Raw genomic sequence first — 22,820 nt, 5'->3', positions numbered from 1 at the left:
GGCTTTGGGCCATCCTGGCTTTCTGATTCTCAGTGTCCCTCAGGACAAAACGGGGGCAGGGGGACTTCCTTGCCAGTCCAGTGGTTAGGACTTGGCACTTTCACCACCGAGGGGCCTGGGTTCAATCCCTGACAGGGGCACTGGGATCCCGAAAGCCTCCAAAAAAACGGAAGGGGGCAGGGCTCTGGCCAGCTGTGACGATGCACAAAAGATGGAGATGGAGGAAAGGGGAGCTCGGTTGAGGATGGGGCTGGCGGGCTCTCCTCCCTGACCATCCCTTCCCTGTCTCCCCGGCCCATCCTCCCGGAGTCTGAGTGCCTCCTGCCACCCTGGCTGCCCATGCCTGCCCCCTCCCTGCATCCCTTCCCGCCTCTCCTGGCGCCTTTCTCTGGTGACAGCTGTTGTGGGCGCCTGGGCCGTAGAGGGGGCTGTGTCTGGGGGCTGATCCACCCTGGAGCCCCGCCGGCCCCTCCCCAGGTGCCCAGTGAGCTACGCAGGGGACAGACACCAGGGTTAGAACCTGCAGCCACTCGGGGGCTTGAGACCCCAGCGGTCACCCAGGACAGGCCTTCCTGGCCTGGGGAGGGGGCGTTTCTCCCCAGGCCTGGGAGCAAGGAGGGCACAGTCCGGTATGTACACTCCCTGGAGCAGGAATTGTCAGGGAACAGAGCCAGCCCCCAGAGGGGTCAGGTGGGCCGAGGGAGGGCCTGCTGCCCCCAGGAAGCGGGGGTGGAGCTCAGGGACAGAGAGCCCCACCAGCCACCAGATCACAGAGCCACCTGCCTGTGGGTGTCCGGAGGTGATGTAAGGAGTTTGACCTGGAGCTGACACATCACTGGTGCCCTTCTGGTGACTCACCCCTTCCTGCGCAGGTGGGCCGTGCCAGAAAATAGCCCCCCTGCCCTGCTGCCGCGAGTCCTGCGGAAGTGGTCAGTGAGGTGGAGTCCCGGTGAGTTAAATTCAGAAGAGCAGGCGCCGAGGGCCCGGTGGGGTGACTTGGGAGGGCAGCGCTGGCAGCTGAGAACTAAGCCAGGAAAAGTGCCTGGGGACAGAGGCCCCGGCTCCCCCGTCCCTGTCCCCGGATGGCCAGGATTTTGGATAAATGCACAAGAAGCGGGTGATGCTCTGGGGCAGATGCCGGAGCTCCGGCACTTTGAGAGCTGGAAACGTGCTCTCATTCATGCTGGGAATCCCAGTCTGGCCCAGGCTCACGCTGTGGGGACTGTGCTGGTTCTCAGGCCGCAGGTGCCCCCGCAGTGTGGGTGGGGCGTGGCACCTGTGCCTTCAGTGCTTCCAGCAGGGCTCAAGAGAGGAGGTCTTTCCGACCTGACCCCGCCTCCCTGTGGGCAGCCTCCAGTCTGGGCACACGTGTGGCCAGCCCCTCCTGGGCCCTGCCTTGTGCCCTGCAGGCCTGAGCTCCAGAGCGCAGACCAAGGCCAAGGCTGCCCTTCGGCCGTGCCAGCCGTCCAAGGTCCCTCGGAGCCCTGGCCTTCTGCCCAAGGTCTTTGCCTGCATGCTCACTCTCCTGCTGTATTACTCAGCTGTGCTGCGTGACAAATCACCACCAACGGGGGGGCTTAGAGCAGCACCCGTTTATTATCTCATGGCTTCTGTGGGTCGGGAGTCCTGCATGTCCCCACTGGACCCCCTGCTCAGGGTCTCACCAGGCTGTACTCAAAGTATCAGCCAGGACTGCCATCTTGTCTGAGGCCTGGGACCTCTTCCAGGCTCTGGTGGTTGGCAGAGTTCAGTTTCAGGTTCTTGCTGGCTATTGACCCAGGGCCACTGTTCTCAGCTTCTAGAGGCCGCCCGCCGCACCCTGCCACGTGGTCCCTCCACAGCCTGGCAGTTCGCTCCTGAGGCCATCAGGAGGAAGTCGCCCTAATTAGGTCAGGCCCAGCCAGATAGCGTCCCTTTTGATCAACTCGAATTTTGCCCAATGTTGCACAACGCCCTGTGCTTGACCCCAGGCCCTCCCCCTCCTCTTCTACCTACCTGTGTGTCCCTCCATCCAGCCACCTGCCAAGCCCCCCGGCCCTCTTGGGAGAAGCCCTGGCAACACCCACAGGAATCTCACTGACTGACAGTCCCCCCCCCCACCCCCCCGGCCCTGGCCTTCCCGCCTGCGGGCATCCTGGGCAGGAAGGCTCTCGGCCACTGCCTCTGGCCAGAACTTGCAGCCTGGGCCCCGCTGCAGACCCCCTTCCTGAACATCGGTCCGCCCCACAAACCTTGATGTCTCATTGTGAGTGAGGGACACCTGTGCATTGGGAGTAACAGCCATGGCCACACGCAGTCACGGGCATTCAGGCCGCGTGTGCTGAGTTGTGCTTTTGGCTGCAGCCGCCAAGGCCCCCAGAGCCTGAGCCGGGGGCTCCCGGCCCAGCCCCTTGGGGGCAGCGCCTGGCTGCACGTCCCCTGCCTGGGATCCCCCTTTCCCTCAGCCAGAGGAGCTGGGGGGCTGGGCACATCGCGGGCTTCTCGGGCTGGCCTCCCTCTGCGTAACCCCACCGCTCCCAGCTCCCCGGGATGTGCCGAGAACAGGCCGGGAGAGAGACGGGGTCTCCGTGCCGTCTTCTCAGCACCTTGTGAGTTTTTCAGCTCTCCTTGGGGGGTGGAAGCAGCTGGGCTCTGGGGGCTTGGAAACTTCACATCCACTTTCACGTGATCTGGGCCCGGTTGATCTTCCAGGGATGATCCCGGCCCCTCTGCCAACTTCGTGTCAAAGACGGTTAAGTTAGAGTGGATGGTTCCTCCAGAAAGGGAGTGGTGGTGACCACCGCGAAGCTGCCGGGGAGGCGGGCCCCCATCTCTGAGCCCGTGGCAGTGCCGTCCATGCACTGCGATGGGCGGGGCCCCAGCGGTCCTCCTTCTGGACCACCTCCCTCTCATTCTGGGGCTCGGCAGCAGTGGGGACATGGCCAGTGGCAGGCCGGGCAGCGTCTGGGGCGCGGGCTCTGGGCTGCGTTGGGCCACAACCAGCTGCTCATTCCATTGCCAGGCTCCCTGTGGGGTCCCGCAGGCAGCAAGTCTCCCCGAGTGCGTCTCGTCTCTGCTCAGCCCTTTGGGGCAGCCCCGGAGGACCACCGCATTCCCTAGGCAGGAGTGAGATTCGCTCCACCCTGGGCGCAGGGCCGGAGGCACCATCTGTTCCCTGTGGGGTGGCCTGGCTTTGCCTCCCGAGCTCTTGAGGGCCCGGGCTGGCCCCCTGATGCTCTGGGGTGGAGGCCTGTGGCCCCCAGGGCCTCCCGTGGGCAGCATCTCAGAAGGGGCCAGGCGCAGCCTCATTGTGGAGGCGGCCCGCGGCACCGCGGCCGCCCCCTCCCTGCGCAGCCGCCTTGGTGCGGTCCGACCCAGCAGTGGGCAAGCTGAGGCCTGCCCTGGACTTTGATGAATAGTCATGAGGAATAAAGGGGTGGGCCGCCCGTTTTGTTGTTAGATGCAGCTAGTTGACAGCACCAAGGCAGATGGAGAGGGCCAAAGTGCCCACGGCCAGCCCACATGTTCTGGAGCATCCTGTGCTTCTGCCCGCCTAGCCACGGAGCCTCTCTGCCTGGGTCCACCCTGCCGGGCGGCTGCACCCCTGCCCCCGGCTCCCCGGCCACCCATCCCCATGCCTCGCCCCGCAGCACGCCAGCTCCCCGGCGTGTGCAGACCCCCGTGCGCCCACCATGCTGTACGTCAGTGACCCCGTGCAGCACTTCGTCTCGGTAGGTGCGCTTCGTGCATCCTTCTCAGGGGGCCTTGGTGGGGCTTTCGCCGTGGTGGAGGATTCACAGGGCATTCTCTTGTCTGTCGCCCTGCTCGGCACCTGGCCGGATGGGATGACGCCATCCAGGGTGAGCAGAGGCAGGCAGGGGGCGCCGAGGGGTTGGGGCCGGCCCCGGGCACGGAGGCAGGTGCCTGCCCATCCTGGAGAAGCTCTGGAGACCAGTGCCCACTGACTGGGCAGGACCAACAGCCAGGGGGAGGAGGGTGGGTGGGAGTCTGGTCAGCTGGTGGCCCTCCCCAGAGACGTGCGGGTTTCCCTCCCTCCCTGGCTTTGGGCTGTCCGAGGCTCAGGGTGGGCCACCCCACCTGCCCGGCCCTGCCCCCGGCCGCAGGAGCTCAGCGTACCCTGGAGGTTGTCTTTGCTCCCTGGGCTCTGGCTGCCTGTTAGGCTGCCGCCACCTGCTCCCAGGACAAGAGCATCCTTACCTGGGAAGCTGCTCATTTGGCTGAGGGGGCAGGAGTGTTTCCTGCCGGCCAAGCTGCAGGTCAGGGGCTCACAGAAAGCTGACTTCGAGGTGTCCTGTTGCCCCTCACGATGGCACTGGGCCGGGCAGAGGAAAGGAAGGGACCGCAGCTTGTGCCTGGCCCCCGTGGCCTGAGCCCCGGGAACCTGGGCTCATTTCCAGGTGTGCCCAGTCCCTGGGGCCAGCAGGCACCAGGCTGCTAGTTGAGCAGGTTGAGGTGGGGCTCAGCTGCTCCCCACCGGGCCTTTTTCCTGCCAGGGAGGTGGATGGCGTGGGGGCCATGGGTACCACCTGCCCTGCGGGAGACCCAGCAGTGGGCAGAGGGTTGGGATGGACAGTTGGACAGAGTCCAGGTGTCCCCAAGCTCTGCGGGCAGAGGACAGGAGCCGTGAGTGCAGAGCCACAAAGAGCTGCGGTCTCTTGGCCCTGTGCGCGCCCAAAGGTGTGTTTGTGTGCGTGTGTCTGAGCGTGTGAGTGACAGTGGGTGTGTGTGCTGCTGTTCGCATTGTGTGTTGGAACAGGTACGTGTGTTTGTGCCTGCAGGTGGGTGTCCCCAGGCAAGGGTCATGGGAAGAGTGATGCCGTGTGTGTGGGACCCAGGAGGGGTGAGAGGTGTGTGGCCCGTCTGCACGGGCTGACCAAGGCACTGGCTCCATTCACTCACATCTGGAAGCTCCATGGCCTCTCCCACCCACGGCATGAGCTTTTTATCTGAAACCCAGCCCTGGAAAAGGGTGCAGCCCCGTGCGGGCCACAGCTAGAGTCCTCATGGCTTCTTTCTATCACTTATTCCATTACTGATTCATTTACCCACTAGCACCTGTCACTGGGCTCATACGGCGGCCAGGGGCTCCCCGGGGAGCAGCCTTGTACCCCCAGACTCTCCATGAAGACGGTGCGTGAGCCGGGAGGGACTGCCTCCCTGCCGCCTGGGGGTCTGTAGTCACACACGGAACCCAAGGCAGAGCCAGAGGCCCGGGGACCTGGAGACCAGTGTCCCTGCCCGGCCAGCTGAGAAGCCCCGCGGACATGGAGGACTCTGGTATAATCTTTTCTCTCGAATGAAATGGGTGTCGCAGTGTAAGTCAGCCGAGGCTGCAGCTCATCGCCTTTCAGGGAGGGGGAGGGGTCAGTGATGGGAGGCACGGGACCCCCGGCTCTGGGCCTTGGAGCGTCACCTTCCTGCAGGAGCTGTGGGCAGCAGGGGGCCGCTGGCGTCCACGCTGCTGCTGCTGCTGCCCCGCCCTGGGGACCAACAATGGCCAACCCCATCATCACCCGGCTTCCTGTAGACCCAGGATGACTGTGGCCTGTTCATTCGTTTGGTCAGCAAGTGCCTAGAGCAGCTCTGATGGTAGGTAGAGGCTGCCGGAGCCCCTTCCGGGCCAGGTGGGCTGAGCTGGGTCGTACAGATTTGTGAAAGTGTCTCCGTTTCCGTCCCAGAGGGAGAGTATTTGTGATCTTACCACTGCATGCAGAGGGGAAGTGGTATGAACAAATAGGGTTGAACTTGAGGTCATGCGGTCGCCTTTGTGGTTATTGGGAGCCCACTGGGCAGGGAAGGCGGTGTAGAGCTGCAGGATGCTGTCGGGACCCCCAGCTGGGTCTCCTGGGGGACCCACCTTTCTTTTTTTTCTTTACTTCTTTTTTTAAAAAAATATTTATTTATTTATTTGGCTGCACCGGGACCTTTAGTTGCGGCATGTGGGATCTAGTTCCCTGACCAGGGGTCGAACCCGGGCCCCCTGCATGGGGAGCACAGAGTCTTACCCGCTGGAGCACCAGGGAAGCTACCAGGGACCCACCATTCTGAGCCCCGGTTCTAATGCTGCCGCCTGTAGCCCGCGCTGTGCCGACGGCCCACAGCTTCCCGGTCAGGGCTGGACAACCCCCTGCCGTGGCCCACTTACTGGGGTCCTTCAGCTGGTGCCGGGGTGGGCTTGCTGCTGGTCCAAGCATCTTCTCCCACCTACACAGACCGGCAGCTCACGGGGCAGGAGGGATCCAAGGGCACGCCCCATGGGCCCCTTCGCAGATGGGATGAGCGCGGAGAGCACCCAGACTCTCCAGCTTTCCCCGTCCATTACTCTTTCGGGTGGGCGTCCAGGGACCCCACCCAGCCACCTCCCAGGCTCCTGTTTCACTGTGTATCAGTTTAGACTCGCAAGAAATGAGAAGGGCAGTGCTGGACAGCACTGGCTCCCCCATGCCTGCCTCTGTTGACGGGCCCAGGTCCGTCTGGGCTGCAGGGTCATCGAAGGCTTGGTCTCGGGTGACTGGGCCTGACCCCATGCCACCGTCCCATGGGCCAGGCCCATGGTGGGCATCGTAGGTGTGTGCCCTGAGCTGGGGTAGCATGGAAGGGCACAGCGCTTGGATCTTCCGTGCAACCTGAAGCAGGGTCCCACCCGTCGCTATGGACCGGACAGCTCCTATAGGAGGGGCAGCCTCGGACAGGAGGACTCCAGGAGGAAAAAGTCAATCCGTGCTTTAAGAAATATTTGCTGAGTGCTTGCTACTGCATATGAGGGCACACAGGAGGAGGACGTGATCCCTCGTGAGTTCTAGAAGCTGCCTGGGCTGCAGTGCTGAGAGCAGACCACAGGAGGGCAGGGCAAGGCTGGGAGCCGGCTGGAGGCCCAGGATGGAGAGGGATGTAGGCACCTTGGACCGGGTTGGAGCAGGGGAGGGGCTGAGAGCCCTGGGGTTCCAGACGGACGGGATCTGCTGATGGGCTGGGGGTTTGGACCCAAGTGACTGGGTGAAGGGAGTGATCACTTATTCAGCTGGGAAACTGAAGAAGTGGGATTTGGGCTGAAAAGTAAGCGTTCTGCTTTGACTGTGCTGGGTGTGAGACGCAAGCAGCGGACGGACGGAGGACGGTGGGAGGTGGGATGGAAGGAGAGCCTGGAGTACCTGAAGCCACGGGAGGGAGGGAGGGGATGTCCGGTGGGGCTGAGGGCAAAGCAGGTCGAGCCCAACAAGGGCCGCCCAGGGGACTGGAGGCATCAGGGGTGTTGGTGGGAAGTGATCAGGTGAGGGAGGCTGTTTGATCTCTGGAATAAGGGCAGGAGAGGACTGAGGGAAATGCCCAGGGTTCTGGAGCCTCGCGGATGGGAGGGCGGTGTGGAGCCCGGGCCACATTGGCTGGAGCAGTGGCTTGGACCCTTCGGGGCAGGTGTCCTGCGTGCTGGAGGGTGTGGGTGGAGGTGACCACTGGGGAGTCTGGCACAGGTAGGGTTCACAGTCAGGGCGGGGTGGGGCCCCACGCAAGGAGAGGAGCTCCGGCCTCCCCAGATCGGAGCTGAGCACAGGGAGAGACGCCACCAAGCAGACGAGAGGGGCGGCCTGGGAAGCCGGGGGGAGGGGGCGGCACGATGCTGAGAGGTGGGAGGCGGCGAGGACAGAAAAGGGATGGGCCTCTGGGGACCTGGGCAGGAGGCAGTCACGTTCCGTGGCTGGGAGAGGACAGAGCGGAACTGGGAGCAGGGGGGCCCTGGGCTGGGGACGGAGCTACCGTGTGCTGAGAGGGTGCAAGGCTCTTGGGGCTGGGGGAGGGACTGACCTTTCCGGAAGGAGATGCCAGAGCCTGATTCAGGGGGACAGAGGGGTCACCCCATCAGCCGGGCTCGCCGGCCCAGCCTCCTGCCCCTTCGCCAGGTTCTAGGTCTATCCCCGCAGCGCCAGCCCTCTGGCATCCCCACTTCCATGTACATACATCCCCCTCCGCCCCCCATGGGTGACTGTCCCGTCTCAGCTGGCGGAAAATCCACCCTTCCTTCCTTCTTTCACTTGGCTAACACCTGGGAGCTGTTCCTGGGCCCCTCCTGCGGCGCCCAGCATCCCGCTCATTAGGAGCCTGTCAGCCTGACCTGGATCGCGCTGGCCCCCGTGCAGCTCCTACTCGACTCCGGAGCTAGAGGGTCTCTCCTGCGTTCAGTCCCCCATGGGCTGCCGGAGGGAGGGTTCTGCTCCTCTGAGCAATGCCCTGCCCTCGGCCCTGCGGCTCTCTGGCCCAAAAGCTTCCCCCTCTCACACATCTGGGTCTAGACCTCCCCAGTACCTGGGCCGCCGGTGGCATCTGCCTCAAGAAGCCCCACGGGCCTGGCCGCCCCCCCCACTGGGTCGCTTTTGTCTTCTTCCTTTGTCTCCAGCCTGTTCTGAAGCCCCTCGCGCTCACTCGCTGGTTCTCTGCTGTCCTCTCCTCATGGGAGTTAAGCTCTGGAGGGTGCAGGTTACGGGCTGCGTCTCTGTGCCCACCACTGTCTCCCAGGGCCTGGGGGGTGCCCGGGAGATGTGTGTCGAAGGGCTGAGCTGCACCCCCTGCCGGGAAGCTGGTCCTGGCTTCAGAGCTGGAGGGAGGGGCTGGGGTCGGCCCTCAGGACTCACTGAGTAAGTCCAGGCGGTCCCTCCCCCAGTTCTGCGGGCTGCCCCCTCCTCCCCTCTGTGCCATCCCGCAGCACCCTCCCTGCGCCTCCACTGCACTTGTCACGATTGTCCCCACTGAGGAGGGCCGCCGCCCCATGACGGCCCCCTCGGTGTCCTCAGTGTCTGGTGCAGGCGGGGCGTGCTTAGCATCTGCAGGATGGACAGACAGACGGACAGAGTGATGGATGGATGAAAGGATGTCAGGGGACACGTGGATCAGGCTCTGGGGGTGCAAGCAGGGGGTGAGAGGGCAGACCGCCCCCCAGTGGTGCTCAGGGAGGAGAGGGGAGCCCATACCCCTGCCGTACCCCTCGAGCTGGGCCTGTGACAGATCACCAAGCTCCCCACTTTCCTTCCAGGCTCTCAGCGCCCTGGGAGGTGGGGCATGGACTGGCCTCGTTTCCTGGTGGTTATAAAAAAATCTCTGCATCCCATGGGTCACCTGCCTGTTCCCGGGCAGCTCCGCGGAGCCTGGCAGGGGCGCAGCCTGAGACCCCAGACCCCCTGCGGGCCCCTGTGGAGGCTCTCGGGTCCAGGCTGCGCCCTCACTGTCTCAGCAGCGCCGTCTGCAGGCGGAGGCTCCGGCTGCAGGTCCTGCAGACACACGCCTCCCTGGCAGCCCAGCGCAAGGTGTGGAAAGTTCCACATGGCCCTGGCTAGGATTGGGCAAGGCCCCGTGAGAGGAGAGAGCGTATGTGCATATTTTCAGGAGGAGAGGGAGCCTTTCTCCCCAAGCACAAGTCGAATCTTGTTGGCATTTCCATCCGTTTAATCACAGACTCCTGGAGATGCTGTGGGAAATACCAGCGGGATGGAGGTCCTGCTCCGAGTGGGACGGGTTATCTCTCAGCCAGAGCCCAGACGGCCTGTCAGTCACTTACCTCTGGGCGAGGTTGCACCCAAGCCCAGACATGCCTGCCAGCGAAGATCACGGAGTTGGAAGTTTCATTCTCTATTGTTTGAAAGTCTGGTTTTGGTATCCTCCGGGGAGCACGGGGATACTGGGGGTCAGAGCAGACAGAGAACGCCAGAGGAGGGGGCACCTGGCTGACCCTCCCCAGGTAGAGCCTCTGAGATCAGACCCCAAGGCCTCAAACCTGGGGTGACAGTGGTGACAAACAGACACATGTCTGCCCCACTCTAACCCTAACACTAACCCTTCCCCAGCGCGGGAACAGGATGAACTGGGTCACGCAGGGTAGAAGCTTGGGTTAGGAGGTGCTGTACCTGGAGTGGGAGTGGTGGGCTGGGGGCCTCACTGCAGGAGGTGACAGCTGAGCAGGAGGGGAATGGGGAGGGGCCACAGGGCAGAGGGCCCGGCAGAGCGCGGGGGGCAGGGGGGCTCCACCTGGTGACCTTTGCACCCAGCCCCCCTCCTATTTGGATCCACACTCTGGTCCCGTGACGAAGACGCAGATAACACTACAGCAAGTCCCCTTACATACGAACTTTCAAGCTGCGAACTTTCAAAGACGTGAACGTGCGTTCTTAAGTCCAATCACGTAAGTTAGTTCATGTGTCTGGCGTACATTGTCACATGCGTGCATCCTCTACAAGTGGTTGTGCTTTTGTGTACTTTACTGTACAGGACGGAATAGAGTACAGTAGTACAGTGTCTTTATTTCAAGCCCAGGATGTCAGGAAGCAAGCGTAAAAGCAGCAGTGATGTAGTTGGTACTGTTGAGAAGCGCCAAGAGAGACAAGAGGAAGAAGTAACTGAAGAACCGAAGAGATTCACGACGCAGGAAATGGCAAGGGGATTTTCTCTATTTGAGGAGGCGCTGTTAGGTTTTGAGGCACAGGATGCAAACGTAGAACAGTATGTGAAGGTTGCAGCAGCCGTTCAGAATGCAATCCAGTGCTACCGTGTCATCTAGGATGAGAAAAAAAAGAGCTACTACCCAGACATCACTGGATCGTTTTTTCAAGTGGGTAGATGGAATTGAATCCAGCAAGGAACCAGAAGCTGTGCCATCAGCGTCAGGCGTGAGTGAAATTGCAGCTTGCCCTCCCTCTCCTATTGCTGATGATCCTTCACCTCTACCATCTCCCACCTCCTCTCTCTCCTCCAGTTAGTAGCTCTTCTTGCCTGTTCACTTGACGCCGGCCCCTGTATGCCAGCTGTTGTACTGTACTACTGTACTTTTCAAGTGACTGTACTGTAAGATTAAAAATGTTTTCTTTATTTTTTGTGTTTGTTTTTTTTAAACTTTTTATTTTTTTAAATTAATTAATTTATTTGGTTGCACCGGGTCTTAGTTGTGGCAGGCAGGCTCCTTAGTTGCGGCTCACCAGCTCCTTAGTTGTGGCATGTGAACTCGTAGTTGTGGCATGCGTGTGGGATCTAGTTCCCTGACCAGGGATCGAGCGTGGAGTTTTATCCACTGCGCCACCAGGGAAGTCCCTTGTGTTTGTTTTTTATGTATTATTTGTGTGAAAAGTATTATAAACCTATTACAGGACAGTGCTATATAGCCCATTGTGTTAGTTGGATACCTAGGCTAACTTTGTTGGACTTAACGAACAAATCGGACTTACGAACGCGCCCTTGGAATGGAACTCGTTTGTTATGTAGGGGACTTACTGTATTTACCAGATTTCCAATTTTTGCAAAGAGGTCTCCCGCTGGACCACACAGCCAGGCCTTGCACTGGGCCTCGGGCAGCTTGAATGCCGGTGCCCAGAGGCTGACCTTGGGAGCAGCCTGGAGCCTGTTCCCTCAGGGCTGTGAGGGCGCTCTGCAGGCCCTGGTGCAGCGCTAGATGCAGGGTGGGTGCTGAGGCCGCAGGGGGAGTGGGGCGCAACAGACAGCGCAGGGGTAGGCAGCATGGGCATGTCTGCTGGGACCCAGCAAGCTTTGGAGGGAAGGAGGGAGGGAGGGAGTTCGGAGGAACTGCGAAGCCTCAGGCTGGTGGGTCACCACCTTGCACATCTGGGAAGGTCACGGGTAGATTTTGCTTGGAGCTGCATTTGGGCTTCTTGGGGTTTCCTTGGGAAACATCCTCACTCCCCGTTGTCAGGAGTCTCAGGGAAGGCATGGAGGACACCGATAGGGCCATCTCGGCAGCCGGGCCTCCCCTTCTGGGGTCTCGAGGGTCCCCTGCCTGATCCTTGTGAGCCTGGCTGAGGTCACAAAGTGAGAGGATCCTCAGCGGGGAGCCCAGCCCAGCTGCCGCCAACTTGCTGGCTCCGCACAGAGCAGCCAGGGAGACCTGCTTCAGCTTCTAGAAAGAGCTGAGGGTCAAGGGTGTGAGATACTGCACGCGCTTAGCCAGGGTGGCCGTGGAGCATTTGCTGTGGCTTCACAAAGGCGTGGACAGTTATTCTGGAGGCTTACAGCCAGAGGAAAAGGGATGCCCCCCTCCCCCCAATTAAAAAAGACAAACGTTGATCCTTTAGTTCCTTTCAGTCTGGTGGGACCTTAAATGCTGCTGCTCACAGGACCCTCCTCTGTTAAAAACGCACAGGCTGGGACTTCCCTGGTGGCGCAGTGGTTAAGAATCCGCCTGCCAATGCAGGGGACACGGGTTCGAGCCCTGGTCCGGGAAGATCCCACATGCCGCGGAGCAACTAAGCCCGTGCGCCACAACTCCTGAGCCTGTGCTCTAGAGCCTGTGAGCCACAACTACTGAGCCTGTGTGCCACAACTACTGAGGCTGTGCGCCACAACTACTGAACCCCGCGCACCTAGAGCCCCGTGCTCCGCAACCAGAGAAGCCACCGCAATGAGAAGCCCGCGCACCGCAACGAAGAGCAGCCCCTGCTTGCTGCAACTAGAGAAAGCCCGCACGCGGCAACAAGGACCCAAGGCAACCAAAAAAAAACAAAAGCAAAAACCAAAAAAATAACTTCTCCAACCCTTTCATAAGAAAGGGATAAAAAGGCCCAACCCTTTATGGGATAAAAAAGGTCCAACTTTCATCTATTAAAAAAAAAATACACACAGGCCCCTCCTGGAAGGAGCAGGGACACAGGTGCAGTCCCGGAAAGTGCCCCCCAGGGACACTCCTGGCTTCTCTAGAATCCGGCAATTCAGCCCCAACCCAGTCCCACGGGCAAACCAGTGGCAGCACGGGCGCCCTGGGACCCAGCTGGCAAGCGTTCTGCTGCTCGGCCACTGTCTCCAGGTCCCCCGGCCTCCTCTCGAGAACAGAGTAGGCAGTGGCCAAGCCATGTAGCCAGGCCACTTGGAAAAGGCAGGGCTGGGACAGGCCAGTGGTGGCTGGGTGCCCTGGGATGGGCGGGGACCCCAGCACTCCCTGGAGGCAGGACCAGGGCGCTGTCCCACAGGGCGGAACTTCATCCCTGCCTGACGGGGAAGGGACAGCTCTTTGTCAGACTGTCCCCCTCCAGCCTGCCCTCTGCCAGAAGGGGGGCCATTTTAAAGAGCCAGAGGCAGGTCCTCTCCCCTCACCCCCCACTGCCAGCTAGCTTGGCTCCTGTGGGGACAGGAGCTCCTGGTTAGCAAGCGCTCAGTGCCACTTCTGTCTCCAAGATTCGCCTCACACGCCGGCTGTCCTCAAGGCTCTGATAAGGTCTGCAGTCGTGCCGTGGCGCACACTTTGGGCACCATGGACTGGCCTGCGGGACAGCTGCCCGTGTGAGCTGCAGGTGTCCAGGAAACTCAGCAGGCTCTTAATGCAGAAATAGGAGCTAGAATAGGAGGAAGGTGTCTGGATGGGTTGTACACTCTGATGGAGAGAAATTAGCTTAGTAGGAGCCTCTCATCTCTGAGGTCGGGGCTTCCGTGCTGAGGAGAAGTTTCTCTCTCCTGACCCTGCTCCCTGGACGGTGGGGATTCTGTAATTACGTGTCTCATCCTGGGTCCCTGTTCACGCTGGTTGCCAGCCTGCCCTCGCCGCCGGGCAGCCTCCTTTGCACTTTCGAGTTGTCCTGTCGTTTCTGTCCCTTGCTGAGTCCCTCCTGATCCTTTCTGGGCATGGAGGGAAGGGTACACTATGACCTACTGGATCATTCTCTGCTGAACTAAAGTAGCACTTGGGGGGGTGGGCATGGGCCCAAGCTGCCAGAAAAGGTCAAACCTCCCAGGGGGCCCTCTCCGAGACGGGCCCTCAGGGCCTTGGGTGGGTGCCCTGAGTGATGGTCTTCTGACCACACCTTGAAAGAACATTAAAAGCGTGAAACCTCCATTTCTGCCAGAAATGCAGAAGAATGCAGGATGAGTGAGCTGGCCTTCCTATGGCTTAGAAAAGGAGCCAGAACCAATGTTTCCGCGAGAGCCATCCATGTGGTAGCTCCCAGGACCGTGGCCATCCATGCCCACCTGGGGGCAGATAGGGGGAGAGGGAGCCGGTAGGAACAACAGCAGACACGTCTATGCATTCCGTGTGTCGGGCACCATTCTCAGCTTCTTAGTGTATTAACTGCTGGGCCCTCACAGAAGCCGTTGGTAAAAGGTGGGCACGGATGCGAACCCACATGGGTGTGCATCATCATGTTACTGTACCCAGAGAAGCAGCGGAGGAAGTCCTCGAACACCAAAACAGGTGGAGAGAGCCTGGGTGGCTTCAGGGAGGAGGTGATCCTTGAGAGGTGGTACAGGTAGGAGAGACAGTATTGGGGGTGGGGTGACTAGCACGAGCAAAGGCCCTGTGGTATGGACCTGCAGTGTCGAAAGGAGGCTGGAAACTGGGGCTTCCTGGGAGCTGTTATCACTGCCCAAAGGCGAGCGAGTCCTGTCTTTCGAATCTTTGTGTCCTTGCGGCCGGGACAGACAGATGCTTCCTGGGTCAGTGTTTGAGCTCCGCGTTCCCCAGCTGCCCCCGCTTGGCCTAGCTTCGAGCCCCCTCCACTGGGTGAGGCAGCCTGAAACCGTGAGCCTTTGGGGACATAACCAGAGTCGTTTTAAATTTTACTGACAAGTTTTTCTGTTACTACGTTCACTAAAAAAAATAAGTTTTACTCCGGAGAGCACTTGTGGTACCTAAATGTAAATCTGTGCTGGGTCCCCTGACTGCGCGTCACAGCCCGTCTGTACTGTCCTTGTCTAATCTTAGCATCCTGGAGCCTTGCTGAAGGTGCTCATGGACGCAGGGAGGCTAGAGATTAGGAGGGAATGGGACACAAACTGTCAAAGACAGTTTATTTCCCAGGTACATCCCCCAAAATCATTTGAGATGGTTTACAAATTCTAAATAGATAATCACATAAAATGGGATACTTATAAACCCACAAAATCCAGCTCACAATGAAAGGGTCGACCTGGTGGAGCGGGAAGAGCCCAGGTCCTGGAGAAGGCTGGTTGGGACGGCAGTCTGTGGGGGTCAGAGGAGGATGCAGGGGAGCCGCCTCCCTGCCCTCACGGGGAGGTGGCCGGCCCCTGGGCACTGGCAGTGGTGCTGGTTGGTGCAGTGTGGTCACTCCCACGAGGGTCTCCTGGAAGGGCTGCCATGGGCTGGAGCTGCCTTTGGCCGCAGCGTGCACCCAGCACAGGAGTGGGTACAGTGGGCCTGTGTGATTCGGGTAGTCTACTTGGGAGTTCCAGAGTCTGGTTCATTCAGCCCAGAGCTTCTGAGCGTCCAGTCTGGGGCTAACCTGTGTGCGGGAAGGCCCGCAGCAGATCTGCAGCGACTGGGCAAGAGGCCCCTGAGGCTGGGGGCTGGGGACATGGTGGTGGGGTTGGGGGTGGGCGGGAACTGGGCCGGGATCCCGACCCCGGGGCAGCCCCCTTTGGACCTCTCCCCACAGCTCCTCGGGAAGCCTCCTCCTTTCCCTGGGACTCCGGAGGCTTTGGCAGCGGGATGTCCATTCAGGGGGCGGGACCCCCTCAGCCCCTCCCCATTCAACCTCCTCCCTCTGCAGATGGGTGGCCACAACTTGAGGTCTAAGCCCCGTGCCCCATCTCCGCGTGTGTTCTGGGCCCTGTGTGTGAGCACACGTGTGCACATGAGTCCCCTGGAGGGCCCCAAGATGCGCCCTTGCCTGACACGGAGCAAAAATAGGCCACTCTGGATTCCTGCCTGAGAGACGCTGACCCCAGGAGCAAGCCTGGCTGCCCTGCGGAGGCTGGGACATAAACCCAGGCACACGGTGTGGGTTTGCAGACGGCCCACACCTGGAGGGCAGTCTGACCTCCCTCCCCCGGCCCAGCATCTTGCTCTAAGTTGACAGAGAGCATCAGGACACGTTTGTGGAGCAAATGGATGGACCGTCTTGGAGGGGCTGGAGAGAGGGGCCCCCAGGGCATCGTCCTGCTCCGCCGGAGGCACTGAGATCTGAGAGGGAAGTGCTCTCTGCCTCGAGACCCCCTCCCAGAGCTCCAGCCCAGCGCACTGGGCGTAGGGGCCTCTGAGGCTCAGAGGCAGGCCTGGTGCTTCCGGGGATGCTGGGGAGAGGCCACCCGCTGGCTCCCGACTCCCGCTCGCTTGCGGCCCTCCTTGGGTCGGGCCCAGGAGCCCTGCACGCGCATGTAGGCACATGTGGGCCGCCGCAGGCCAGGCGTGCCCCAATCAGCCCACTCTCCTGGGAGTTCTTACTGAAAGCCAGACAAACCAAAAGCGTCCTGGTTTTGCCTGAGTTCCTCCCTGTTGCCAAGTGGGTCTCGTCTCAGCTTTGGGGGGGCCTCTGGTTCTGGAGAACCCCCTACCCCTGCTGACTTCGGTGCAGCCGCCTTGGGCACGACACTGGCCTCCACGCTGGCCTCCCCTGGGGTCCAGGCTCCCCTGTTTAGCAGCTGGGTCTGGGTGGGGGGTGGCCCCAGCAAAGCTCCCTGCCTGGCCGGGAAGGAAATGCAAAGTTCCCTGTGGGTAGGGAAGGAAGGGCCTTTCAAGGTGAGGATGCAACACTTCCTAATCTGCGGGTTCCCAGCTGTGCTCAAAGCCTCAGGGAAACCAGGGGGACAAACATCTCTGCTGTCTCTCCGGGTGTGGGCAGGGGTGTCCCTGGGGAAGCAGGACGGAGGGAAGGAGCAGCGCTGGCGGTCTGCCCCGACAGCATCTGCCCAGCACAAGGCTAGTGTCATCAGGCTCCCGGGGAGAAGGGGGGCTTCCCAGGCCCCCAGACCACAGGAGGCCCCTGAGCCTGCCACCTTGGAGGGCTGGAGCGAGAGGAGAGGAGATGGGACCCTCGCTGGATGATGGATGCAGCGGTCCCACATCTCATTAGGACTCCTGTGCCGGGCCGGCCCGCTGGAAGCCTCCAGGCTCCCTCTTGCTTTGTGGCTGCTGGGCGTGGAGATCCTATCAGCCCTGCTCCTTTTGGTTCAATGACTAATTCCCTGGCACTCGCCTCAGATCTGTAAAGAATGTGGACAAGTTAAAATCTGAACACGGTTGTCGTCGTGGGGCTGCCTCCCCCTTCCCCTGAACTGGGAGGCAGGGGCTGTTTGCTCCGCTGGCCTGGGCTGTCCTCCTGTTGGGGATGGAGCCTGGGGGACAGACATGAAACCCCAGGCTGGGTTGTCCTTGTTAGGGATGCGGAAGGCTCCCTGCCGCCCTTGGTGGAGCGAAAGGGAAGACCCTCCAGAGGGGTCATGCTCATCACCTAGAAGAGAAAGGAGATCTCTGGGGGTTGGGTTGGCAGGCTGGGACCCCTCCCCCCAGGACCCACCAGGTTCTCAGCCTCCTGCAAGTGGGAGAAGCAGGCTCACATCCCGTCCTCATTCCTGGGCATTTGTATGGTGGGGTGGGGGGCATCCTGCTGCCCCATCCATCTATCTATCCATCCCTCCCCCCTCCCTCCACCCATCCATCCATCATCCATCCATCTATCCATCCATTCATTCATCCATCCATCCCTCCCTCCCCCCTCCCCCATCCATTCCTCCCTCTCCCCTCCCTCCCTCCCTCCATCCCCCCCTCCATCCATCCATCCCTCCCTCCCCCCTCCCCATCCATTCCTCCCTCTCCCCTCCCTCCCTCCCTCCCTCCATCCATCCCTCCATCCCCCCCATCCATCCCTCCATCCCCCCTCCCTCCATCCATCCCTCCATCCCCCCCCTCCATCCATCCATCCCTCCCTCCCCCCTCCCCATCCATTCCTCCCTCTCCCCTCCCTCCCTCCCTCCCTCCATCCATCCCTCCATCCCCCCCATCCATCCCTCCATCCCCCCTCCCTCCATCCATCCCTCCATCCCCCCCTCCCTCCATCCATCCCTCCATCCCCCCCTCCATCCATCCATCCCTCCATCCCCCCTCCCCCATCCATTCCTCCCTCTCCCCTCCATCCCTCCCTCCATCCCTCCATCCCTCCATCCCTCCCTCCCTCCATCCCTCCATCCCTCCATCCCCCCCTCCATCCCTCCATCCCTCCATCCCTCCATCCCTGTGCCCACTTGCTGTCTCATTCAGCAATCCTCCTGAGTAACCACTCTGTAACCAGAAACGCACTACAACCCCAAAGGACGTGCTAATAATTAATAATAATAACAGCAATAACAATAATTACAGTTGCGAGTCCCTCACTGGCCACTGATTGAGGACCCTGTCCTGTGCCGGCCGTCCAGTAGAAATGGGATGCAAGCCACACATGTAACACTGCATATTCTTGTAGCCACATTAAAAATGGTGAAAAGAAACAGTGAAAATAATTCAAGGATTTATTTGGCTTTTCCCAAACTATGCTCATTTCAGCAAGTGATCAATATGAAATTGTGAATGAGATTTTTTTTTTTTAATTTTGTTTATTTATTTATTTATGGCTGTGTTGGGTCTTCGTTTCTGTGCGAGGGCTTTCTCTAGTTGCGGCGAGCGGGGGCCACTCTTCATCACGGTGCGCGGGCCTCTCACTATCGCGGCCTCTCTTGTTGCAGAGCACAGGCTCCAGACGCGCAGGCTCAGCAATTGTGGCTCACGGGCCCAGCTGCTCCGCGGCATGTGGGATCTTCCCAGACCAGGGCTCGAACCCGTGTCCCCTGCATTGGCAGGCAGATTCTCAACCACTGCGCCACCAGGGAAGCCCAGAGATATTTTATTCTATTCTTTTCATTGGCACTAAGTCCTTGGAGTCTGTGCCCTTATGTCCACAGCACAGCTTAGTTCACACTGGCCACGTTTTCTGTGCCCGCGTGGGGGTACGTTGATGACCCATGGGACAAGGTCTGTCCTTGTCGGATCTGAAGTCCAGTGGGGAGGCGTAAGCCGGAGGGACGCAGAGCAGTGCCCTCCCGGAGCAAGGGGGTGTGAGAGCACGTGGGGCCCCCACCTGGGCCCTCTGGAGGCGTTGGCTGTCGCTCCCCTCACGCCCACAATGGCCCGGACCAGGAGAGGTGAGGACTGGCCGGGTCCCTCAGTTGTTTTTATTGAGTTATAATTGGCATACCACACAATTCACCGACTTAAAGTATACAATTCAGTATTTTTAAAACATATTCACAAAACAGACTCAGAGAACAGACTTAGAGTTGCCAAGGTGGGGAGTGCAGGGTAGGGAAGGATTGGGAGTTTGGGATTAGCAGATGCAAACTATTATTTACAGGATGGACAAAAAACAAAGTCCTACTATATAGCGCAGGGAACTATATTCAATATCCTGTGGTAAACCATAATGGAAAAGAATATGAAAAAGAATATGCATGTGTGTGTATAACTGAATCACTTTGCTGTACAGCAGACACTAACACAGCATTGTAAATCAACTATACTCCAGTTAAAAAAATTCACAGGTATATGGACCCATCACCACAGTCCATTTGAGAGCATTTTCATGGCCTCAGAAGGGAACCCTGCACCTGAGCTGTCACCCCGAAGCCCCACCCCAGCCCTGGCCGCCCCCTATCTGCGTCTGTCCCTGTGGGTTTGCCATCCCTGGACTTTCATGTAAACGGGAACCGTATGGCGTGTGAGCTTTCATGTCGGCGCCTTCATGTGGCGTGTTTTTGCATTTCCTCCGGGTTGTAGCATCAGTAGTTTCTTTCTGATGGTGGAGGAATAACATTCCGTCACACGGACTCGGCAGTTTGTTTATCCACCTGCAAGGTAGGCAAGGCAGTGGGCACTGGGCCCCCTTCGTCTTACAGGTGAAGGCACAGGAAGTTAGGGAGGCCTTTGGGGGGACCGCCGACCAGGGAAGGTGGCCTTAGTGGGGCGGGGAAGTGGGGTCTGCCCAGCAGGGGTCCCCCATCCCACTGGTGTTGGGGCCGTAGGTTTACAGGGTGGGGGGAATGGCCCTGGAGGTTCAAATAGAAAAGCCTGAGACCCACCCAAGGGATCTGTCAGATGGCAGTTTCGGCCAGGGCCTTGTGCCAACACCCTGACGGCGTCGCCCAGTCTGGCTGTCCCCAACGGGGAGGGCATGGGGTCGGGCCTGGTGGCTGATCCGCACTGGGTGGCAGTTGGCCGTCAGGGCTGGAGCATCCGAGGAAAGCACCTGCCTGGCCTCTGGGAGGCATGGTGGGGCGGAGGAATGGGGCTGGGGGTGGGGTGGGGGGCAGTGGCTTTGGTAAGAATCAGCCGCCTGTCATCCATCACCCGTCACCTCCCTCCCCCTCGGTCATCACCTGTGCTGAGCTTCCTCCAGGCTGGGCAGACCTCAGGAGAGGGTTTCCCTCCCCAGGTCGGGAGGGGGCCCGGGGGCTCGGTGATGTGGACACGGGTGTGCCTCCGGGGTGCTGAGCTGCAGGGGGCTCTGGGTTATGGAACCCAACCCTCCTGATGTGCAGGAGGGGGCTGAGCACCGGGGTCGCCCCACGGCGGGGGTTCTCCCCACCATCCAAGGACCTCGCTAGTTTGTTTTTCAGTCTGGAGGAGGGGACAGAGTGCTTGCCTCTCGGAAGGGGGTGCAGAGCAAAGGAGCCCCTCTCCCACTGTCCGGTCTGCCTCTCCCCCCCACCCCGCTAGGGGGACTCCAGGCCCTCTGCCCGCCAGATGCAAGTCCCCCCCAGTTCACGGTCCCCCAGCGTTACCATCCCCACTCCAAGTCTCAGTCTCCTCATCTGCAAATCGGGGGCAGTAGCGCCCTCCCTCCAAGCCTGGCTGGCACAGAGAAGGAGCTGTTTAAACATTTGCGGTTAGAGCAGGTCTGGCCCGTGTCAGCTACTGTGTCAACCTCCAAACTGCCTCCTGTTGGAAGCCTCCTGACTGGGAAGGTGGGTCTTCCCTGCCAGCCCTCCAGGGGAGATCTGCTCTGCCCTGGATTCAAGACGCTGAAGCGTGGGCCGGTGCCCGTCCCCTCCCTTCCTCGCTGGGGCCTCCCTTAAGCTCCGGGCAGGGGCTGCTGGTCCGGACCCCACAGAGGGTGATCCAGGGGACACACCCACACCATGAGGCTAAGAGTTCCTGTTCCTTCTGTGTGTGGCCCCAGAGGGGGCTAGGCTGCCAGTGCCCTGGGATGGGCAGAGGGTGTGGACCAGGCAGACCTGCTAGCAGGAGGAACTGGGGGGGCATTCAGATGCGGATGGATGAAGGCAGCCTGTCATCGTACAGAGGCCCTTCGCAAGTGGCCTCAGCCACCGTCCTTCAGCCCCCAACTCTGTCCCACCACCTACAGGGCTGGACCGAGGGGCCACATCTGGCCTCCCAAAGCCTCTTGGGCAGGCAGCCCCTGCACCGGAGCCTGGGGTGTGCCCACCCTGCGCGCTGGGGCCGCCCTCTGCCCTGCTCCCGGGGGTGGGGTCTCCCCAGCTTGAGCTGAAACGGTGGGACAGCAGGAGGCGTGGCTCTCTGGGCCGGGTGCTGCCCCTGGGGAGTGTGGCTAGGCGGCCAGGGTGTCAGTCGGGGCTGGGAGCCGCCCCCGCAGGCCGGTCCCCTCCAGGTGTGCTCAGTGGAACCCCAGGAGCCCAGGCACTGGGAGGCTGATGGAGAGGGGCGGGCGAGGTGACTATGTCAGTTTATCCCAACACAAGTAGTGACCTGTCGGGTAAGCCCCCCCCACCCCCCCCACCCCCCCACCCCCCCCACCCCCCCACCCCCCCCACCCCCCCACCCCCCCCACCCCCCCCACCCCCCGAGGAAATATTTGGGATGACTGAGCTGCTGGCCCTTTAAGGCTCCTGTAACAGGACACCTCCCGGACGGGACGGCTTCCACTCTCCAGCCTGACTGTGTGTCTCCCCCTTCCCTCCTCCCCTTCCTGCCAGTCCCAGTTGCATTTGCTGAGCAGCACCATGGACCAGCTGGGCAGCCGCGCGGCCTCGGCCAGCAGCCCCTACGCCCCAGAGCACACAGCTCGTGTGCCCAGCCACTCGCCCTACGCGCAGCCCAGCTCCACCTTCGACACCATGTCGCCCGCGCCTGTCATCCCCTCCAACACCGACTACCCCGGCCCCCACCACTTCGAGGTGACCTTCCAGCAGTCGAGCACAGCCAAGTCGGCCACCTGGACGGTGAGTGGCGCCCCGGCTCCGGCGGTCACCTGTGGGGCGCACGGTGGGGAGGGGCTGCCCGCGTCCTTGGCACCCAGGGATGGCCGCCGTGCACATCCGCGTCAGCTCAGGGTTCCCACCTGGCCGGGAGGCGCGTCGGGCAGGAGGCGGGTCTCGGGGCCGGGCAGTCTGGGCGTGCCCACCCCTCGGACAGACGCGAGGCCAGAGTGGGCCAGCCTCCCACAGGGCCCCAGAGGAGATGGACATGCCCCTCCCCCCGGCGAAGACGGAGGCAGACCCTTCTCACGAGGACTGTCCGGCCGGCATCCCTGAGCTCAGTGGGGGCTCTGGCTTGAGTCCTGTGCTGGGTGGGCAGCAGGCTCACAGCTCGGACACCTGGAGCCATCTGAGGCTGGCGCCGGGGCCCACGGAGGCCACCTCCTCCAGGCAGTGCAGGGCTGGCCAGAGGTGTCTGTTGTCGGCGGGTTTCGGCTTTGCCCACTCCCTCTCTGGGTTGTCATCTCCAAGCATGGGTGTGAGACAGGGGCTCAGGGATGGAGCCACGGTGCCGCGGACCCCAGGTCCTGCCACCGTGCCCTTGGGAACAATCTGACCCCCCCGTCGAGATGGTCGAGATTTTGCCAACCTTGATAACATCCCACACACCCACAGCTGCTCCCCGAGAGCTGTGACTTGCTATTGCCCTAAGCTCTTTGAGGTTGTGTAAACCCTTGAAACTGCCTGCAGCCACGAGGTAGAGTCTACTACTGTCCCATGTTAGAGTCCAGGACGCCGAGGCACGGGGAGGGGAAGTCGCCTGCTCGAGTTATGCAGGTGATAAGTGGGGGCACTGGCATGGGAACCTGGTGGCTGGAACCTGGTGGCTGGCTCCTGCGGCT

The 22,820-nt window shown here is 61.0% G+C and overlaps 1 protein-coding gene across 5 annotated transcripts in view; it reads left to right on the top strand.

Annotated features, from left to right (window-relative positions):
- Positions 1-22,820, top strand: part of TP73 (tumor protein p73) — a 47,065-nt gene that overhangs the window by 5,251 nt on the left and 18,994 nt on the right. For all 5 annotated transcript variants that reach the window (XM_061187169.1, XM_061187172.1, XM_061187170.1 and 2 more), the window contains exon 3: positions 21,697-21,942. In XM_061187169.1, the coding sequence (XP_061043152.1) occupies positions 21,697-21,942 (246 nt within the window). The remainder of the gene's footprint in view (positions 1-21,696; positions 21,943-22,820) is intronic.

Source organism: Eubalaena glacialis, chromosome 3 (assembly GCF_028564815.1).
Source record: "Eubalaena glacialis isolate mEubGla1 chromosome 3, mEubGla1.1.hap2.+ XY, whole genome shotgun sequence".
Lineage (NCBI taxonomy): Eukaryota > Metazoa > Chordata > Mammalia > Artiodactyla > Balaenidae > Eubalaena > Eubalaena glacialis.
This window is presented reverse-complemented; position numbering and strand designations above follow the sequence as displayed.